Consider the following 20,318-nt stretch of genomic DNA (forward strand, 5'->3'; position numbering starts at 1 on the left):
GAAATGGGAGATCAATGTATTGCTTCTTTCGCAGTTAGAAGTTCTCCAATTTAGAAAGGAATTGATAGTCCTTTTTCCACACCCTTCTCCCATAATTATGTAAAGAATCTGGATTATGCTTCCTACCTGATTTAACTGTTTTATAATAAGTCACAAGCATACCTTGCCTACTTGATGATATTCCTTTAAGGCTGTGCCAGTCTTTCCATTATTAAATCATGTTTGGTGTTATATACTGGTTGCTTAAAAAAAGATTCATTTCAAGCTTGGACTTGCTATGTATTCTCAGCTAGCCATATGTGTGAGGGAGCACAGAAAGCATCAGTGCTATTTAGCAACTTCACGTGTTATTTTTGAACTTCATGGAAAATTTGACTTCTGGAATAAATGAGGAAAAAAAGGTTTCAATTTGTTAGCAGGGAGAATAGGCATAAAGATAATGAAGAACTGCATTTTGCCAAGATGGTCTGTGTGATGCTCTGTATGTTCTTCCCCATTACGAACCTGATCCATTTGTAGAAAAGCAGCTTTTGGTTGGAACGGGAAACCAGACACGTGCAGAGGATTGTAAGCTTTAAACCCAGCATTTCAGATATAGATAGGACCAGAAGTCCTAATTAACCATTCTGTTATTCTTTTGGCTTGTTAGATTCCCTGAAGTCCTGAGTTTGATGAGAGTTAAAGACGCTGTTCAGTCTTTTTTGCAACTTTTTTAGTTAAGATTTTTTTTTTTTTTCCATGTCCTGTAAAAACACAGAGACTTTGCAACTCAGTAACACTGACGAGTCAGTACACAGAAGTTTCCAGTATATAATATTATCTGGTTAGTAGAAGAAGGGAGAGAGTTTTCATAGCTGAATTAGACTTTCAGGAGTGTTCAGAATGAAACACTACATTTCTTATGCGTCACTGCATAAAAGGAATTCCTAGCATTTGTTCCTCTTCAAAGTTTTGTCCATAACCTCCTGAAGGTCAAAAATAATCGTTTGAAATACCTAAACCTCAAGAAGATATACTAAAACTTATCTGAAGGAGATACTGTAAGGACAGTAAAATCTCTGCCTGGCTTTACTGTGAAGAGCCGTACCCAATATGCTTCTGCTGACTCCAGCAACAGACATATTTATGCCTTTCAGTATGAAACATGACTTTGTCTGTAGCCTTTAAAGGTAGTCATATTTTATTCTCCATTTTCTGAACAGATAACTGTGTTCAGTCTTTACCTTCATTCAGATTTTACTATCTGCTATTTGCAGAGAGAACTCAGGCCACTTAAGCTTCCATACTAATTTTTTTTTTTTAACCTATTTTAGGCTTTTGTAGTCAGACAGAGGTAAGCTAATAAATCCTTCCTAAAACCTTTTTGGAAGGTACGTTTATGATATCTCTAAGTCTGATGTTGTGAACACTCCCTCACACCCAAGCACTCAATTATAAATGCATCCTGTGCTGATGTCTAATACTGTGTGAATTTGCCAAGTGGTCTCATCCAAATACTTACTCGGCCGGGGACTGCTTAATCTCTGAGATCATTGAGATTTATTCTGATGTGGCTGTAGGCTCTAGACAGTTAAATTTGCAGAAATCCACTGAAGGCAGTTTTCTTTTCAGAAGTTGCTGAGGGCGTAATTTGGCTTTTTCAGTTTGAGGGTGGGCTGTTTAACCTGAGCAAGTTCTAGCTTGCTCAATTATAATTTAACAATATATTCTCCCCATACTTTGTGTTACTCCCAAGAGATGCTTGCATCTCCTTGATGCATGAAAGGATACCTGTATTTAATGTACATATTAAATACGCCTGTAAATTCTCACATAATTTTACATTTAAAAGTACTATTTGAGGTGTGTGTGTGTGTATATAATTGTTAGATGCATGTATAGAAATAAAACAGTCTTTGCTCTTCCCTTTTGTACCTCCTCAAGACATGTAATCTACAAAGCAGGAGAATTGCATGATAAAATGTGCCAGAGTGGAATGCATAATTATTCCAGAGGAGGGTAAGTCAGTTCAGAACTTGTACTAACATTCTTAAGGGCAGCAGGAGTCTTCTTGCCATGAAATTACATCAGCTCTGTATGCCTCAAAGTCAGTGCACATGCTTTCCCTTTCTAGTAAAAAAAAAAAAAAAAAAAAAAAGTGTGAAAAAAGAAGTGTGAAAAAAGCCAATCTTCAAAAATGTGCTGTAAAACAAAGCTGAATAGATGTGTATATATTGTAATACAATGATCTCCTGTAAGTGAACTTGAGTTTAAGGCTAGAAGAGATGGAGAGAGACATTGTACATAAAAAAAATTAATTTCACTTTTTAATAGATTAAGTCATGGCTTGCAAACAGACAGAAAACATCTAAATAAGAAAAAGAATGCTTCCTTGATCCCAGTTCAGAGACATTCCCATAACAGGTGGGGCAGAGGCATTTAAATTGCAGGTCTCCTCTGTATACCCAAATTTGTTACAATTCCATCAAGCAATGAGAACAGATGTCTTTACAGTAACTAGGAGTGGATGTAGCTAGCAACACCCATTTTCAAGATCATTAAAAGACAGATGTTTGGTTGGGATTGTGTACTAACAGTGTTTGAGGTATATGGAAACACAACCCAATTTCCTAGGAATCTTAAGATGAATCATGCAGCACTTATTGCTAATTAATATACTTAAATTGTCACCAAGATGGTTAACTAATGCAGTCCATCTCAGTTCTGATCTACTGTTATTTCTGTGTAGTAATTAGGCCTGGCTCAGCCAGTGGACGAAGAGTAACTAATCTCCATTCCCCAGTGAGAAGAGGGGAGGAAAGGAACATTCCCTATATCTTAAGCTATAATATGTGGCACTTAGAGCTGATTGTTGATCTACAACGTGAGACAGATCTCACAAAGACTGCATCTGACATTGCATCTTGGCAGTAGGGTTTGTTCACAGACTAATTCTAGTGGCAGACTCTCCAGCAGCATGCCACACTTATTAATACACAAGGAGCACGTGGTCTCAAATTCTACATGACTGAACATACAGTCACCTGTACAGGTGAGAAAAACATGCCTAAAGATATATTTATATTTATGACACTATTATTAATAGATTACAAAGAAAGAAAAATATGCAAAAAAAAAAAACCCAACCCACCAGGCTATAGGAGTTTGGTTGGAACTAGCCAGAACAGTTAAGTACTCAGCAATGATAGATGCAGTCAGGATAGCAATCTACTGTTTAAAGGGCTTAAAACTTACATAATCATCAGTCTGAGATCTATCTCCAGTTAGAGCACACTTGGCAAGTCAGGATTATGGCATTCTGCAAACATATAATGAAAGGATGCATTCACCCTCTCTCCATGTTAAAACTTCTCATGACCTTGAATGAAGAGTCACGTTATGAATGAAGCAGAAACATGCTCATATTTTTTTGCAACGACTGGGAATGAGAGAAATATTCTTTTGTTGCATTGACATCCCCTTCTAATTAACTGGGAAACGTTTGCCCAGTAGATCCTTTTCTCCAAAGCAAAGGAGACTTAAATGGGAGAATTTTATGTGAAGTATCTGAAGGAAAAGCATTCACTCTTCCTAGTTTATTTTAGAAGCAGAAATCTAATTTCCTAATGAGCCATGCTAATTCTTTTGTTCTGAACTACAGTAGAACAGAAAACATACTTTAGATTTCATTACAGCCTCCAAGTGGAACATGACATACTAATGAAGCATAACTCTTGTTAACGTGCCTAATGCTTCTTCATTACTTCAGTTATCCTGTAGTTAAAATTACACTGTTAAATCCCTTCCATTAAGTCCCTATACTAGATTATCTCAGGGAAAAAAAAAAAGAAAAAAGACTTGCTTTAGTAACTTTTGTAACAGACATTTGGTAAGTAGCTCCTGAACTAAGAGATGGTGACCCGCTTTCACTGCTGGTTTTGTTTGTACTCCTTTCTATCCGGATGAGAGACAAAAACAAGTTATTTTGCATTGCCTGTCTATATACTTCAAAAGTCTACATTATCTTTACCAAAATTTCTCTTTTAGTTAAGGAAGCGAGAAGAGAACATGAACAATTAACTTCAATCTGTTATTACTTACTCCAGGTATCTTCAGTGCATAAGGAAGTATAGAGCAACAGCAGATGAAAACAATTCAAAGATTTGTCCTCAAACAAAAAATTTGGGTACTCCTCAGTGCTTGTAAATCCTTAAAGAAGAATTTGGCTGATGGGGATTGGTGAGAAGAACAGGCACATGTGTGTAAAATAAGAATAATTAGGAGAAAAATGCTAATGAAGTTTACGTGTAAAGAGTGAAGCTCTCAATTAATCCATTCTCAGTCTTGTCAGATTCTTACACTTCTCACTTAGTTTCTGTTATTGTTGCCTATACAGAGCAGAGGTTTAGTAGTGGAAGACAGTTGCCTTCTCTGTAATATGTAAGTGGATCAGTTTTTAAATACTGCATCCACCCTTGAAAATTCTGAGCAATGTCACAACAGAAGTTAAAACCTCAAACCCATTTAAGAAAAGGAAAAGCCTGGTATCTTTTTTGTTTGTTTTCATTTAAATTGGTTTTCTTTCTAAATCTATGTGACCTGTGGGGAGAAAAAGCTAACTCCACAAAAAGAAAAAAACATCTCTTTTACTCCGGAGCAGTTTTAAAACAAAGCAGGGGGATAGGCTTTCTGTTCTTTCCTTTTAAGTGCAGGCATACTTGGGAATACCTGACAATCTACACGTTATTTTAATTCTTTTTCTTAAGGCTAATTTTGTTTGCATTCTTCTTAAAATATTTTTTGAGGTGCAAGGATCTAACTGCACATAGCCAAATCAGTGCTTCATGAAACTTGATGTAAGTTTATTATCTTGAGGTGTAACATTCTTCCTTAGAAGATGAGGAGGAATTAAAGGAAGTGAGGAAAATATCATTTTGCAAATTTTGCTGCTTATTTGCGTAATAGAATGTGGATTTGGAAAACTAATTGTAGCTACCTGTTTTGAAACTTATCACACAAGGTTTTAAAATCATCTTAATAGTTTTACATATGTCTAATAAAAAGCATTTCCATATGAGACATGTATTCTCATCAGGTCTTAATTTCGTTTGTGCTGGCATTTGTGACATGTTAGATAATCTTTCTTAATCTCCTCTGAGTCAGTAATCACTTCTAGTTGTTTTTGGTATGAAAAATAAACTCTAGTAGTTTTAAAAATTTGCAGAGCATTATTTGCAGCACTGACTTCCTAGGTAGCTTTGTTTAGTCAGAGAAGAAGAAATGCAGAGCTCAATTAAGTTGCTTCTTACTCCATGCCTGAATGATTGAAAAAAAAGATAACTGAAAAAACCTGATCTGAGAGGGAGCTCAGTAGTGCCTACTGCCACTTTAGGTCAGTTTATATGCATGGTCAATTTATACTGGCCTTGTACTGACAATTTAGAATAGCCTTGGTCTCCCACAGGTCCTGTATTGTTGATGTCCCTCTCGCTCACCCCCAGAATTGTGGTGATCCTGTTTATTAAGATGGATGTCTGAGAAGGCACTAGGTAGATTTGTTTGGTATATTCAGCCACTTGCATCCGACCCAACAGCACTGGAAACTGCTGTTAATGAACAGCTTGCTAGGAAATTTATTTGTAGTCTTCATCCAAATACTGGCAACAACCACGTCAGTGCACGGATATCGTACAATGACTTGTTGAATTTTGTAAATAAGTTTCATTGTATGTGTTGTATTCATTGAGACAACATTAGCTCAGATAAACAACTTTGTTCTTCTGGAGGAGGAAGTATACAAATTACACTCAGTATTTACAAAGTACCTTAGTACCATTTGTCTAATTTTTATTGAAGAGTTAGTGGTGGTTTCAAAGCCAGTTTAGCATCCATATTCATCCATAATTGCAACCTTTTGAAATTTGCTTGTGTTTTGAATGGCTGCAGGCCTACTGGTCAGAAAATGACTCCGTCTCAATCTTAAACCTAAACTTGATGAAGTAGCTCTATAGATTTCATATTATGCTGATCTATAAGTGGAAGATGACAAAAACGCTGTGCATAGTGACCTATGGCATCGTCACCTGCATCTCCATGGAAAAGGTGCATATGAAGTACACAGCTCATGTGTCTAGGCAAATGTCCCCAAAGCTGAACCTCAGACACTCACGTTATTTCTGTGTTAGCATTTATGCAAACCTAGATAGCACTGCATTGGATAACTGGGTACTTAGAGCTTGCAAATGTATTCAAAACACAATTTATGTAATGAAAAAATACAAACCAGAGAATAAATTTGAATAGCTTTTTCACTATTTTTTTCTGATAGGTATTCTGAACATGTGCTATAGATTGCTTAAAAAATTTTTAACTGTGAAAAAGTACATAAGGAACATAAGCATGCATGAGCTTGCATGTGACACGCTTTAGCACGCTTGCAGATACAAAGAACTTCTGGCATTGTGGGGAGGCACAATGTTATGTACATTGTGTGGGAGGATACACCATGCAGATTTGATTGCATCATCTTGCTCTCTTTTTGATTTTCTTCTCTTTTTTCTTTTCTTTCTCTCTCTCTTTTTTTTTTTTTTTTGTTCCAGATGGTAAAACAAAGACTGCAGTGAAACCTGTTTTCTCCCAGAAAAAGGTGGGAGGGAATTTTATATGAGCAAGAAACTTTGCCTCAAGTCAAAATCCGGGGTCTGGACTAATGAACTACCTGTAGTTCATATTGTACTATATTGCTGAAACTAGGCATGTACTAATCATGAACCATGCCAAACTATGCATAATTACCATGCTTTCTCTGTAGCAGTAATTAATTTGCGTTAGCAACTTTGATTAATCTTTCTAATCTAAAAGCAAACATAAAAGCTATAGAACTGCTTAGGGTTGTTATTGCTGCCAGTGAAGGGTGTTTCAACCCAGAGGGGAGCAGGAAGGGGACAAAATTAAAATCAGTTTGATGGTGTTTATGAATTAACAGGAACATCGATATTTAAGGAGTGCTGTTCTGCCACAGAATTCATAGTCTAAACTGTAGGTTTCTGTCTACAGTGCATTCTCCCAGGAGAGTAAAAAAATAATAGAGAATCATCTTTAATTTAGAAAGAGAGCTGCTTTGAGGGCTGTTTCACAAAGATGATGTGCCCGCTACAGAATGAGATTCCATCCTTCAGAGGGCAGTGCCACGTATTTATAGTTTCAAATGTTGCAGTGCAAACCTGCCCCCAGATTTCGGCCTTAATATGGAGGACAGCATTGTTCTAAGGCAACTATCAGATGCTAATGTACAAACTTGATTTTGACATCACTTGAGGTGAAAGTTTCCATGCTTTGTTACCAAACTCTTGGCCCAAGACAGACTCCTTGTCCAAAAGAATCCAAAACTGAAGCTGTGTAGTCAAAGTTATTGTGATTTCTCTGTGCTTCATAAACTAATACTTGGCTTTGAGCTAGTACAAAAAGTAACATTTCAGAGGCAAATAGATGTGTTTCTACAAATGCATTATGAATTCCATTAGATTTAGAAGTTAACCTCGTGTTACTTGTTACTACCTCAGATATGCTAGTATAAATATATATATTACTTTCTCCTGTTTCCACTGCTAGCACTGTTTCCTGGCACAGAGAACTGCTGCTTGCAATTCAGCATAAGGAGAATGATGTGATATTCATTTGGAAAGGGATGTCAAGAGATTACTGACCAATTTCAGTTTCCTTTTGAGAATTAAAAAAAATACTGCTGTTATCTCAAAACCTGGGATCAACTCTGTTTCTGCAAGTTAGAGAAATATTTAACAATTACATCCCTATTAGGAAATGCAAATGTGTTTGCTAAAAGTTATATTTTTTAATGATGCCAGTCTAAAAGGGAATTATTTCTGACAGTCTGCATTCTTAGAGTTGTAGTTTGTGTCCAAATATTTAATAATCACAAAATTACTCTTCTGATATCAGTTAAAACAGACAATATATACTGATGTTGAAGCAAGCTTTGTCAAAGACATTTTTTAAACAGGCATGGGACTTTGCATTTATTAGAAGGTGCTCACAAAAATAGGGTAACATCATGCATAGTCTTTGCAACTAAAATCAGTTATGGTTACAGTTTGTAAATAAATTTAAATAGACATATGGAGTACAGTAGTACATATACACTCTATTTATGACATTAATTTAGTGCAATGATAACTCAGCAATACATCAGAAGTCTACAGTCAGCTGATGGAAAGATTGTATAAGGAGGAAGAAAGTGCTTCAGTTTCTCACGCTATTTATGCAGCTTGACAAGAACGTCAGAGTGAACTGCCTCCTGAACTTGGGAGGCAAGAACAAATCAAGACTACTCTTGCAGTACAAAACATTTACACACAAAATACACATGCATTGCAATGCATTGGAAATGGGTAAAGCAAGAAGAAACCCATAACTCAATGCTTTATTAACACAGATCTACAAAGAAGTCTCAATTAGGATAATATAGTCAGTCACAGTAAGGCCACAATATTACAATAGATAAGGACTTCAGAATTTGGCATTCTGTTTTCATAATAGAACTCTACCTTGTTTATCACTATATATGTTCCCAAATGGTATTTCATCAAAGTCCTTCTTCTGTGGGTTTTTTTGTTTGTTTGTTTCTTTTTGTAAGTTTAACATATTGCTTAATACAACAGTTAGCACAGGAGAGAAAGGTACTGTCACAGGGAAAACAAAACCTATGTCACATTCACGTAGTTTTTAGACTATATGCTGTGTGCATTTAGATGAAGCTGGCTAATCAGAAAAAAGACTAGCAAAGGATTTCCTCAAGTTTCGAATAGTTTCAGCTTTTGCTTCATCTTCGTTCACAGATGATCGGAAGAAGGATGATTCTGTGAAACTGAAGGCATTTGTCAAGGACTGCGACTTGCTGCAAGACAAAAATGCAACATGTTTGGTATGGTCATATTGTCTATCAACTTCCATCCACATATAACTTGTAAAAATTAGCAGAAAAGGAAAAATGGCTGTGAGACCATTTCCACTTGAGCAAACAGAATATTCAACACAAGTAATATGGTTAGATATAGCACACAGAGTTGCTGCAATAAAGCATATTCCTTCTGTTCTTTGATTTGTAAGTAGGACAGTCTTTTATTTGGAGAACACACTGCTTTTTTACATATCTGAAACAAAGTAAATTGGATGACATAAATTAGAACTTACAGCGAATCTGAGCCTGCCTACTAAATCCAACTCACTACTGACACGGCATGATGAGAGCTCAAAGAATGAGACCACAGTTGTAATGTTGTCCATTGCTGAGTGTTAGATAATGGTCAAAATTAATGACAACTTTCCTCTTTGAACAAATTCCCCAAATCAGGTATCACTTTGCTTCTCTGTTAGCAGTTAGTCCAGTAATCCTATTCTGTTTTTAGTGCTATCATGTACACGTGGTTTAAGTTTCTGCAAGCATGAATAAAATAACATACAAGAAAGAAAATGTCTGAAGTTTAAAACTAATCCAGGTAAAACAACATTTAAAAGATAGGTTTGAATTTAAATATAAAACAATCATGAGTTATAATCTTTTTATGAAAATATCCAAGCACTAATATATTGATCTCATTTTTCTCTCAGTACAATAATAGGATTTCAGTTTTGGCTATAGTGAAACGCTCTCCTTATTCAGGTTGTTTTATACTCCCTATGGTTTGCAGCTTCTCTATGTCTGTACAGCAAACAGTGCTACAGGCGTTTTAGGTTTTTTGTAAATTATAGTTGTGTTAATGAGAATAGACTGATAAATGTTTGTTTGTACTCACTGAAAGAGGGAGGGTGGGAAGCAGCACTTGACTTGATTAGTAACACAATAAGTGGCCTAATTAAATATTTATTCACAGATTAATAACATGTACATACAGGTTAGGCAACAGCATGTGGGTGAATACAAAGTATGCACATGCAAATAGAGTTAATCCTACAGGCAGGAGATCTGAGTCTTGGTGCAGACCTAAAAGGTCTTGAAAGTTAGAAAAACTCCACTTACATTGTTTGAATCTTAAAAATTGAACTCACTCTATTTTCTTTTATATAGAGACTACTTTTCCATTTGAGGAAAAGGAGAAAGCTGGAAAAATGTATGTGGTACAGTGTTTTTCATATCAGAAATGAACAAATGAAGTTTCAAACTAGTTTATGGTTTTTCATCTAGCTTAAGAAAATGGAGCTGTCTATTCTCTAGATAAATAATAGATGAACCAATCTATTGTTATAGAACAAAATGAAGAAGTATACTGTCCCAGGAATGCAAGAATACACTTTCTTCAGAAGCAAATATGCTTAAGCTTTTTTGACCATTGTTTTAATCTGCGCACCCTCTCATCTAACAAGGCTGTTTGGCTGAATTGTGTTCAGGGGAGGACTCAGAATTGCTTCACACCAGTACAAGCATGTGAGTTGGTGGAAAGGGGAAATCTGCACTGTGAAAAAAATGATGGCTTTTTACTCATCAAAATAAGTCCAATGTTATTGCGACTCTACTGGCAGTAGAGTCGGAATCAATATGTTGAAAAACAGCAAATCACTGCTAACACCCTCTCCATGTTTTCCATTCACTAATTTAAAGCTCTATGAGGATGTATGGCTACAGATCCTGTGCACATTCTTTACTGCAGCGTGCAGCTGGCTGTACAGCGCGACAGGCTCATGCTGTGCAGGAGGGAACCTTCCAGCAGTGAGGTGGCTACAGGCAGGTGTCTGCGCCACTCCTGCTGACATCTCTAGAAAGGGTCTGAGTGACTTGTGCTGTACAGACAGTAGCAATGTGCACCATGACCAGAGCGTTACTGTGAACACAGTTTGACAGCTTGTTCCTTTGGGCTGTTTCTGAGATAGGCCTTTTGAAACCGAAATCTGTTCTTTTGAGTGACTGCAAGGTTAAAAGTTGAAGCAGATAAGACTTCCTCTTTTCTGTGCAGGCGAACAGCACACCCAGGTCATGAGTCAGTGACATAAGAAGGAAGGCAAAGAAACGAGAACGATCAAGAGTTTTCACATCAGATCTAGTTGGGGCATAAGTTGCACAACTGATGAAATCTTGTATAGCACAGGATGTAACTAATGCTACTCTAATGATAAACCGATAATAAGCCTTCTGAAACCTCAGTTTAGACTGGGCAGCGTATGTACATCTTCGTATGAATGTCAGACCGACTCTCAAATTACAGTTTCAACAACAAAATGTAACTGTTCTGAGCAGACCAGGAAAGTGATAAAGCAAATCTTACTTAAGCTGTGGGTGAGACTGAGGCTTCTGCTGCGGCGCGGGCTGCGGGGCGGGCTGAGGCGCAGGCTGTGGCTGTGGAGCAGGCTGTGGTTGCGGTGCAGGCTGTGCCTCTGCCTCCTTTTGTAATCGGGTGCTGGAAGGACCTTGAGCCTGGGCACGTGGCTGCTGGGTCGTAGGTCCGGGTGGACGCTGTGGCTGGGAAGTGGAGGGCTTTGCTGACTGCCCAGGGGGGTACATGCGCTGTGGCTGCAATGGCTCCTGGCCTTGTGACTGCATTCCTTGGGGTTGCACTGGGCCCCCTAGGTTCAGCACAAGAAAAACTTCATAATGTTATAGTATCAAAGAGCTCTTATTAGATTCATATCCAACACTTTAAAATAATCCTTGAATGTGATAATTACACTTCTGAGGCAAAATTCTATGGAATTCTATGCACTGCAGCTTAACGTAGTCAATTCTACAATTTACAGTTGGTACATTAGAAGCTTGCTTGGAGCATCCATAAAAATTACTAAGTCCCAGATTTATCCCAGTGGTAACCCTACTGCCTTCAAATTAGTCAGTGGAGTTACAGCCACTATAATTTTGGCCCAGCTAAAGAAGAGGCTGTGAGAGAATTGCATACACCAACAGAATCCAGTTCAGCAACACAGCTCCTATTTTCTGTGTAGTTATTACAATTTTATTCCTCCAAAGCACAGAAGTTATTTTTGTAATATTCCTCTTAAATTCATTCTTATAGCAACAAAACTAATTTAAAATCGTTCGATAACTTAACTCCTTACTGAAATACATGAAGAACATTACAAGAAAGGAAAGACAATCATTACTGATTTTTTACCGAGGAGATCTTCCCACTGAGAAGGAATTATGCTGAAAAAATACTGTAGCAAGTGTGAAATTACCACTTGTGGTAGAGAGCTAAGTTGTGAAATCTGTGGCTGAAAGATGCTACATCATCAGTGAGGGCTTTTCTTTTTACTGCTTTCTGCCTGAAATAGTGCTGTGTCAGATATCAGTGGTTGCGCTGCTTTTATCTCTTATGAGACGTCTGAATGTGGTTTTCTTGGCTGACAGTTGTCAGAAAAAACTTTATTCTTGCACATGACTAAGCACGTGGGATGTAAGAGTTAAGGGGAGGAAGGGACAGGATGGAATTCTGAGAGACTAGTTTGCATAATGCTTCAGTCAGGGAAAAAGCTTTGTTGAACGGTAAATATTATACAGTGTTCTCAATATTAGGGAATTTCTACTCTTACACGTCTATTAAGTGCAAGTAGAAGACTTCACCTACTTGCGTCTCTATGGAGAAAATCTGCATATCTGGAAATAATGTTGCGATTCGTGATTAAAAAAAGAAATTGCTATTATAGTTTTCCACTTACTATATGAGATTCCAGTGTATGTGTCTGAGAACAGCACGTACCAATGCTTCAAGAAGTCTTAGTACAGTTACAGCAGTGTTTTGTGGTGTAGAAAGATAAATAGCACGTACTGTATGTTAAGGAATGCCTTCATCGTGTGTTAATTTTAACCACTTTTGTAGGAAATATTTGAAGGTGATAACATGGTCTTGCAACATCTTAATAAGGATCGTTTTCTTATTAGTCTCCTTTCACTCAATATTGAAAAACAGAAAGGTTTCTTTCCCCCACTTGTATATACAGGCTTGAATGCCAGAAACTTTACACTGAAGACAGATATAACTTTCTTTTATTGCACATTAAGCTGTACAAGATATTTCACATAAAAGATATACTGCTGTCACACTTCCAGCATTTGCTCACTTTCTTGCAGCTGGGTTGTACAAAAGGCAACAATCATGAAAGAAATTTTTACCAAAAATAACAAAACTGAACATTAAGCCTACACTGTAAAACATCTGTTCCCTGTTACCACAATATTGCACCTAAGCATGCTTACATGCAGAGAGACATTTTGGCTTGCTTCTTGTCTGTAGTATGTAGCAGTAGTGTGTGCCCTTGTAAATCCTTTACAGTCAATAAGCTGAAATCCTCTCTGAAACACTCATCTCTTCTTTGCACACACAGCTCACAAATGTCGTGTGAAAAGCACTTGTGAATACTTGTACTACTACATGCAAAAAAATACCAGCTGCTTTAAATAAAATCAATCATCAGATTCATTTCTTCACCCCAGGGCAGTATGGTTTGTTCTCTTTTATGGTGTCTGGAGGTAAGGATCTGTGAACCTGACTTTATGTGGAATTTTCTTAATATACAACAGAATAGTCAATGCCATCATGGGAATGATCACTGACCCAGACAAGTGCCGATCACTAAAGCAAAATATTCATGTAAATTACCAATAGGTAGTAAACACTACACACACTGAAATAGCTAATAATGCATACCTTAGTTCTCATCTTACCAGACAGATTGTACAAAGAAAAGAAATGCTAAGAATGATGATTTTCACTGATAATTTTTTTTCCCCAGTGTTTGCAGGAAAAACAGAAGAACATAAAGCTGTTTTCCCTTTAAACAATTGTTCACACTAAACTAACAGCTGCTCATCTTTGTACGTCTTCTAATTTCAAATTAGAGCTCTGTGGCTCACGCACAACAAAGTTTTATGGTATGCTAGCATTGTGCAGCTTGTGACTCTTGGCTAGAGTCCTCGCAGCAGATAACTGCCCACTTGTGTATTTCTTGTAATACTACACTATAAGTGGGTTTGAAAAAATCATAAATAATTTACCTACAGAAAATCTAACAGTTTTAGGCATCTCAAGTCTTGTTGCACATTTGATTTTAAGCAATTGTTTTAAACCCTGTTGATGTGGATAACACTGGCACTAAATTATCTTCATAGCTATCTTGAGATTTCTAGGTTTATAATCATAGACCTGAGTTGGTGAAGAAAACCACCAATATTTTTGTCTTGCAAGATCTCTAGCTGGTTAAAGGTACTTTGGTCTACAATATCCATGTTTAGGAAAAAAAATGAGCTCTTACAGGAAGTTTAACAGTCCTTGAGGTACTTCTCACCAAATAACCTGGGATTTAACTCTTAGGTGAGCATAAGATTTTTAAAATATTTGCATTAATTTTTTACTTAAAAATCTCCCTAGATATTTCTAATTTAGAACTACAACGAAAGGTACTACTTAACTGAAATAAGATACATTAAATACTCACACTTTCACTGAGATATTGCACATAGGTGGCCCATTTACATAGCTTTGTAGCTAATAATTTAATGCAGAATTACTAAAAATATGAATACCAGTATGTAAAATAGAAGATATTTTAAATATTCCTTGGGAAGAACTGTATCGCACTTATCGAGTCTCTGAAATATTAGACTTCCGCTTGCATATAAGTAAAACTCAAATGTTAACAAACTTTATAAAATCATAAATAAAAAGCCTCACTAGCAAATTCTAACCTAGGCTGTAAAAAATACTTCTGGATCACCTACCTATTAGTCATGCACACACGCACACGCACGCACACACAAAGGCGATGAGCATAGTGTGCACACTCACAGAGTAAGCAAAGTATTTAGATTTGAACCTCGGTGGTATTTCACTGACAGATATATAATACTTAAGAAATACTGTCTAACCATCCATACAGTTGCACTGGGCTCTAAAGAGGCACATTCTTTGTACACTGTTGACAACAGCCCTGAAATCACAAGTTTTACAGAGAAAGGTAGGTAAGCGTTACACGCACAGACATGAACAAGTAACCAACCAGACGGTATAGTTGACACTGCATAGAAAAAACACAGTCCAGGTCAGCACTGAACAATGCAAAATTGAACAAAACTGGTATGTTTGCTTTAAAGATTGCGTTTTTGTTTCTTTTTCTTTTTTTTTAACTTTCATTTTTGTTTTAGCTCTTGCTTTTAGTCTCGGTTATCTAAGTAGCCTGGACTTGTTTTGGTCCTACTGCAACGCCATTACAGTCGAGAATGTACTGTAAACAACCTTGAGGTGGTGGTCGCTGAGGTGGGATTTTGTTTGGCTCTGGCTCCTTTAGTGATCCACTCTGGAAAACATATTTGAAAACAGAAGAGGAGAAAATTAGAGTAGTTTAGTTCCAGTTTTCCACTAATTTGCCTTTACTTTCATCTGAAATCTCTTTATTGGCTGGGGACTGAACATACAATTTTAATTTATTCTAGAAAACATTCTCAACTTTATTTGGTGATTGCCATGACAGAGAAATCCTAGACTAATCCAAAACTGAGTTAAAAAAACACAGAGTCAAACAACAACTTGTTTTCCCCTTGCAGCCAGGTGCCCATAGCGCCTTCTCAGACCTTACCGCCATTTGCGAACGCTCTTCCTTCTTCAGTTCCCAGCACCTTGAACCACTTTTCTGTATCTCATCACTCTGCAGTCTTTTTTAGAGTACAGTGAATAGAACTTCAACAGATACCTTTGTGTGATTCAAGAAATAATGTATTTTTATAACATTTGTTTCTGGAAGCAGTAGCACAGCAGTGGTAATTTCACTTTGATTCTCTGACTGTAAATGGGAAGAGAGATGTGCTACTCTAGGCTAACTAGTTTGCTAAGCAAAATGAAAGAAGGAAGCAAAAACCACAGACAAATAATGAAAATAATTAAAATTACTTCATGTTACTCCATCTGACATGTTATTAGAAATACATGTAATAATACTTACATTTTCAAAAGGGTGGATTTATTCAGCAGTATCATTTTTGAATATATACTTGTTCAGAGGAAAAGTGGGCCTAAACCAAAATCTTGGAGCAGAAAACCCTTTGGGAATGTTAGCACTTGAATCCAAGCTTCGTCTTGGACTCATTTCTTATATTTAAAAAAATGAAGTATGTCAAAAAATTGGACACAATATCTTGGTTGGGGTGTTTTTTTTTTTTTTTTTGGGGGGGGGGGGGGCGGGCGGGGGAGGGTTTAGGATTCAGAAACTAAACTGCCATCTATCACGAGGAAAAACCCAGGATATATTAAATAGTAAATGCAAAATTAATATAAGTTTTTGCCAAACTTATTTTTTTTCTGATAGTTTTGTATGTGATCTCAGAACTGCAGAAATAAACGTTACTCAAACGATCCAAATTCCAGCACAGCAATCTAGAAATTGTGCTTTCTAAATGCCACATTGACACTCTATTGTATGCAGCTGTTCCAAATTGCTTTGCCTGCTTCAGCTGCATAAATGAAAGGACATGAGGTCCAAAACCAAGTTTTGTGAGTTACCAACCTTCAGAAGACCAACTGAGGTGTAAAAATGACTCACACAAAAGGAATGAGGCAAAATCTGATCCCCGTGTTAACGGATCCATACTGATCCATGCACAGCTCTCAGTGAACATCGCTGTAGGGATGAGGATACAGTGCCACCAGATAATTTTAAAATGCTTTCGTGTGACTTAAAGTCTTCCCTGTTTTATTTCTCTTTTTCTTCTAGACTTCTGAACCACACGATAAAGTTGAATTTCTATCCTATTCCTCTTTCAATGACGCAGTAAGCATTTGTGGTATCCACTTTATATAATTTTCATCACAGGATCTTGCTGAAAAAAATATATATACATCAGTAACCCCTTGGATACTGAGCAAATTAGCACAGAGAATGGAAACCTTGAAAAGCTGCCCTAGAGGAGCTAACTCCTTTCATATTCTACTACCATTGTTCTGATGCACCTGGCACCTTCCTCTACACACCCGCAGGGCATTTGGGCGTTCTGCATTACAGAGAGCTTCTGTTTCCTTTGGTGTTGAAGTACGACACGTGGAGTGTGCCCTTAAAGGGAAAGTGGGAGTACTTGGCTTTCAGGACGTTCAGAAGCCTTCTGGAGGACTGAGCTGACCACATGACTTAGTTAAAAAGCATGCATAGCGTCTCGTAAAGAATATTACTACTCTTAGCATGTGATAGACTTACTAGTCCTGCGAAAGGCCATCAAATACTGAGGAGCGCTGTGCGGGGACAAGGACCAAAGAGAATGTGCACGTTGCTGTTTTTCTACTGAAAGATTACATAGGGAAAACTCATATTTTATTTAGAAACTGAAAATAAGCTGACGCTTTAAATTCACACCACTTAAATATTAAAACAACATCTGTAGGGCCCCCGTTTCCTCTGTGCCTTGAGGCTGAAGCAAGTCTGCCATTTGTTCTTGCACTGAAATGGTCTCAGGTTTTATTGCACGCGCTATTTAACTGACTTGACAACATCAGTACTTATGCAATCCACATATCTTTCTATCTCACCAAGAAATTATTTTATCCTAAATTAGGCTTTCAATAAACCTTATAGAAGCTTGCAGATCCTCACCTCAACTGTTCTGGAAGTTTAAAGCCTTTGTGCATTTTCTGTTGGAGATGTATTTTCCCCACTCCAGTCATTGACTGCAGCTGTCTTGATTTTACCACCCACGCATCCTTTTTTCACCAGATATCACCTGGTGCTTCCAGGAACCTCACCCACACTCCAGGCCAATCACACGGGTATATTACTTTTGCTAATTAGCCAACCCACCCAGGCTGACCCAAAAAGACTAATTAGCACTACATTCCTATTTGAGAAATCTTACTCATGGTTTTTCAATGGTCTGTAGTAATCCAGTCTTTTTCAAGAGGTTTTTTTTGTTTTTTTTTTTCTTTTTCCCCGAGACAGTCAGAAGCCTTGATACTTGATATTAAACACGGGCTTTGAACCACTCTTGTTTGCTGTCCTGAGCCAAGGTCTTTAATAAAATCCAGGCTTCTTCTGAAACACCACTTGTTGGCAAATTGACTGCAGTCTGTTACTCCTCACCTCTCCAGCATGGTGTGCCAATGTAATTGTAAGAGCTGCTAACCCCATATACGCGGCACAGCCTCGCTGAACAGCGATGCTGGACTAGACCTGTCCTGCAGATGTTTTCACCCCTCCTGTTCTTCTTTTTTTCTTTCATTTCCTTTGTTGCCCAGCCTAGAACATCACCCTCCTACCAGTTTCTTTCAGTACAAACATGTTTTCATGCACTGCAGTTCTCATCTACAAACTTGCTGACTGCTTAATTCAAACACTGCAAGAATGAAGGATTAGAATGTGGACTATATAATGGAAAATGGCCCTGGACAGATTCTTATTTGTATGCTCAAGGCTTGCCAGTTAGTAGTACCATACTGTACGGCAATTACTAGTGCAGAGAATGGGAAACGACAGCATTCAGTATGGAATTTTAAACCGTGCTGAATGGTTTATACTGAGTGAGGTGTGGTAAATGCTGTGGAAGAAGCCCTTGTTGCTTTCATTTCAGGAATGCAGCTTTTATATCACATCAAAATTCCCAAAAGAGAGGATTGCTGATATTGATAGTAACATTCTCTGGCTATGGTTACAGAATCTCTCCTTTTCAAAGGGAATTTATTGTTTACATAACTATTAGAAAAACTATAACTCTACTTGTGGAAGCAGAAAGTCCCACGAATACTTTAGGAATGCAATAGTGACTTCTCAGATCTGAGTATAAAAATCAATGCTTTGGCTGCATAATGGTCTTTAGAATATTGGCTAAGTTCATTACAGCCAGAGCAGAAACCCAGCTACTTGTGTAAAATATAAGTGCCCATAGATGTCTCTGTAGCCCTTCTTCTTTTCCATACTCACCTGAAGCAATGTGCTTAGAATTCTTTAGGTAAAACTGGAGTAGAACAGTGTTCTTAAAGCATGCCGTATTACAGTTTGATCAGTCGTGCTACTTATTTTTCTATCTGTTTATGTAAATGCAGATTAGATTCATATATATTTGAATTTTGAATAATCAGAAGAATGCTGAAAGGGTGGAAGCAAAAGCAGCAACTTGGCAGTAAAATAGCCCCTAGGCAAGAGAGATCTTAAACTGAGTCCCAGCTAAAACTGATATTGATTTGGCTGTGTTTGAAGCTTTTGTGAACCAAAGTTGGAGCATGCATTGTTGTTTTTGGGTTTCATTTGGTTTTCTTTGTAATGCAATGATAGAAGCTTCTCATAGGTATTTCAATATTTGAAAAGAAAGCCATATTTTTCAGATCAAGAAATAGTAGGATCAATTGAGAATTGCCAAAGTACAAGCTGAGATTGATTGCATAAAGGAAGAAATGTGATTGCAAAGCAGAGGGGTAATTTGGATTATTTAAGTAGGATGTCAATAGAAAATGATTGCATTAAAAGTCTCCTAGATACAAATACTTAGTCCTTACAATGGAAGAACATCACCCCTGGTAAAGAAAGATGAATATAAGCTCATCAGATGTAGAAAAGCACTGTTAAACTGAGCAGGCAGATGGAAGAGTGTGTAGCTAGAGCATTTGGAAGAACTCAGCTAGCTTAATTCAGCCAAAGAGGCTTGAAGGCAGTACAGTTCTTTTTACAGCACTGTAATGGCAAAGCACTAGATAGGGAACAAGCTGCACTAAAGGACAATGTGAACCAAGAAGAAACAGGCATTAGCTGAATAAAACTGGGTTGTAAATAAGCACCTACTGTATTATTTAGCAAAACACTGAGATCTTGAATTGACTTTGTGATATGGAGAATCAAAAAATAAGAAACTCCTTAGCACCTTGTTGCTGTTTTCTACCTTCAGTGTGCAGTGTATGGTAAGGGTACTCACCAGTTGCTAGAACAGACCTTACTCTCTACAGGATGAACGTGGTGTAAGTGACTCATAAATGCTTCCTTGGTAGTAGAGCTTAACATGACAACAAAGCTTTTTGCTATTCATTGTGGACTGAGACAGGCAGTGAAATAGGCCTGATTCGAATCGTAAGACAGGCGTGGTCAGGCACACCTCAGAAAGGAGCCACTTTCACCACCTCGTGCAAAGAGGCCAGTGAAAGGAGAACCCACTCCCACATTTTACAGTTGTTTGGAGTTTCAGTGTTCAGCTTGCCCCCACATATTCTCAGCAAAACTGATGCCAGCACAAAACATCTTCATTTTGCAGTTGTGATACAGAATTAAAAACTTTAGACCAGCTTTTGTTGTTGCTCAGCCAGCTTTCCAAATTATCAATGCAAAACCTGTAAAATCTTCCTCTAAACGAGAAGGGAAATGACTGCTAAGAGGAGAAA

The 20,318-nt window shown here is 37.4% G+C and overlaps 2 protein-coding genes across 8 annotated transcripts in view; one reads left to right on the plus strand and one right to left on the minus strand.

Annotated features, from left to right (window-relative positions):
• TIMP4 (TIMP metallopeptidase inhibitor 4) overlaps window positions 1-20,318 on the plus strand; it is a 107,060-nt gene that overhangs the window by 20,681 nt on the left and 66,061 nt on the right. For 3 of the 4 annotated variants that reach the window (XM_042880124.1, XM_042880126.1, XM_042880125.1), the window contains one exon: window positions 8,835-8,920. The exons of the other annotated variant lie outside the window; for it this stretch is intronic. The gene's annotated coding sequence lies outside the window, so the exon portion shown is untranslated. The remainder of the gene's footprint in view (window positions 1-8,834; window positions 8,921-20,318) is intronic. 4 annotated transcript variants of the gene reach the window in all.
• SYN2 (synapsin II) overlaps window positions 8,010-20,318 on the minus strand; it is a 143,764-nt gene continuing 131,455 nt past the window's right edge. For all 4 annotated transcript variants that reach the window (XM_042880120.1, XM_042880119.1, XM_042880121.1 and 1 more), the window contains 3 exons: window positions 15,213-15,273; window positions 11,256-11,553; window positions 8,010-8,893 (listed from right to left, as the gene is read on the minus strand). In XM_042880120.1, coding sequence (XP_042736054.1) covers window positions 8,758-8,893; window positions 11,256-11,553; window positions 15,213-15,273 — 495 coding nt within the window. In that variant the 3' untranslated portion in view covers window positions 8,010-8,757. The remainder of the gene's footprint in view (window positions 8,894-11,255; window positions 11,554-15,212; window positions 15,274-20,318) is intronic.

This window comes from Lagopus leucura, unplaced genomic scaffold, assembly GCF_019238085.1.
Source record: "Lagopus leucura isolate 7727_CA_CO unplaced genomic scaffold, USGS_WTPT01 Super-Scaffold_100026, whole genome shotgun sequence".
In the NCBI taxonomy this organism is placed as follows: Eukaryota; Metazoa; Chordata; class Aves; order Galliformes; family Phasianidae; genus Lagopus; species Lagopus leucura.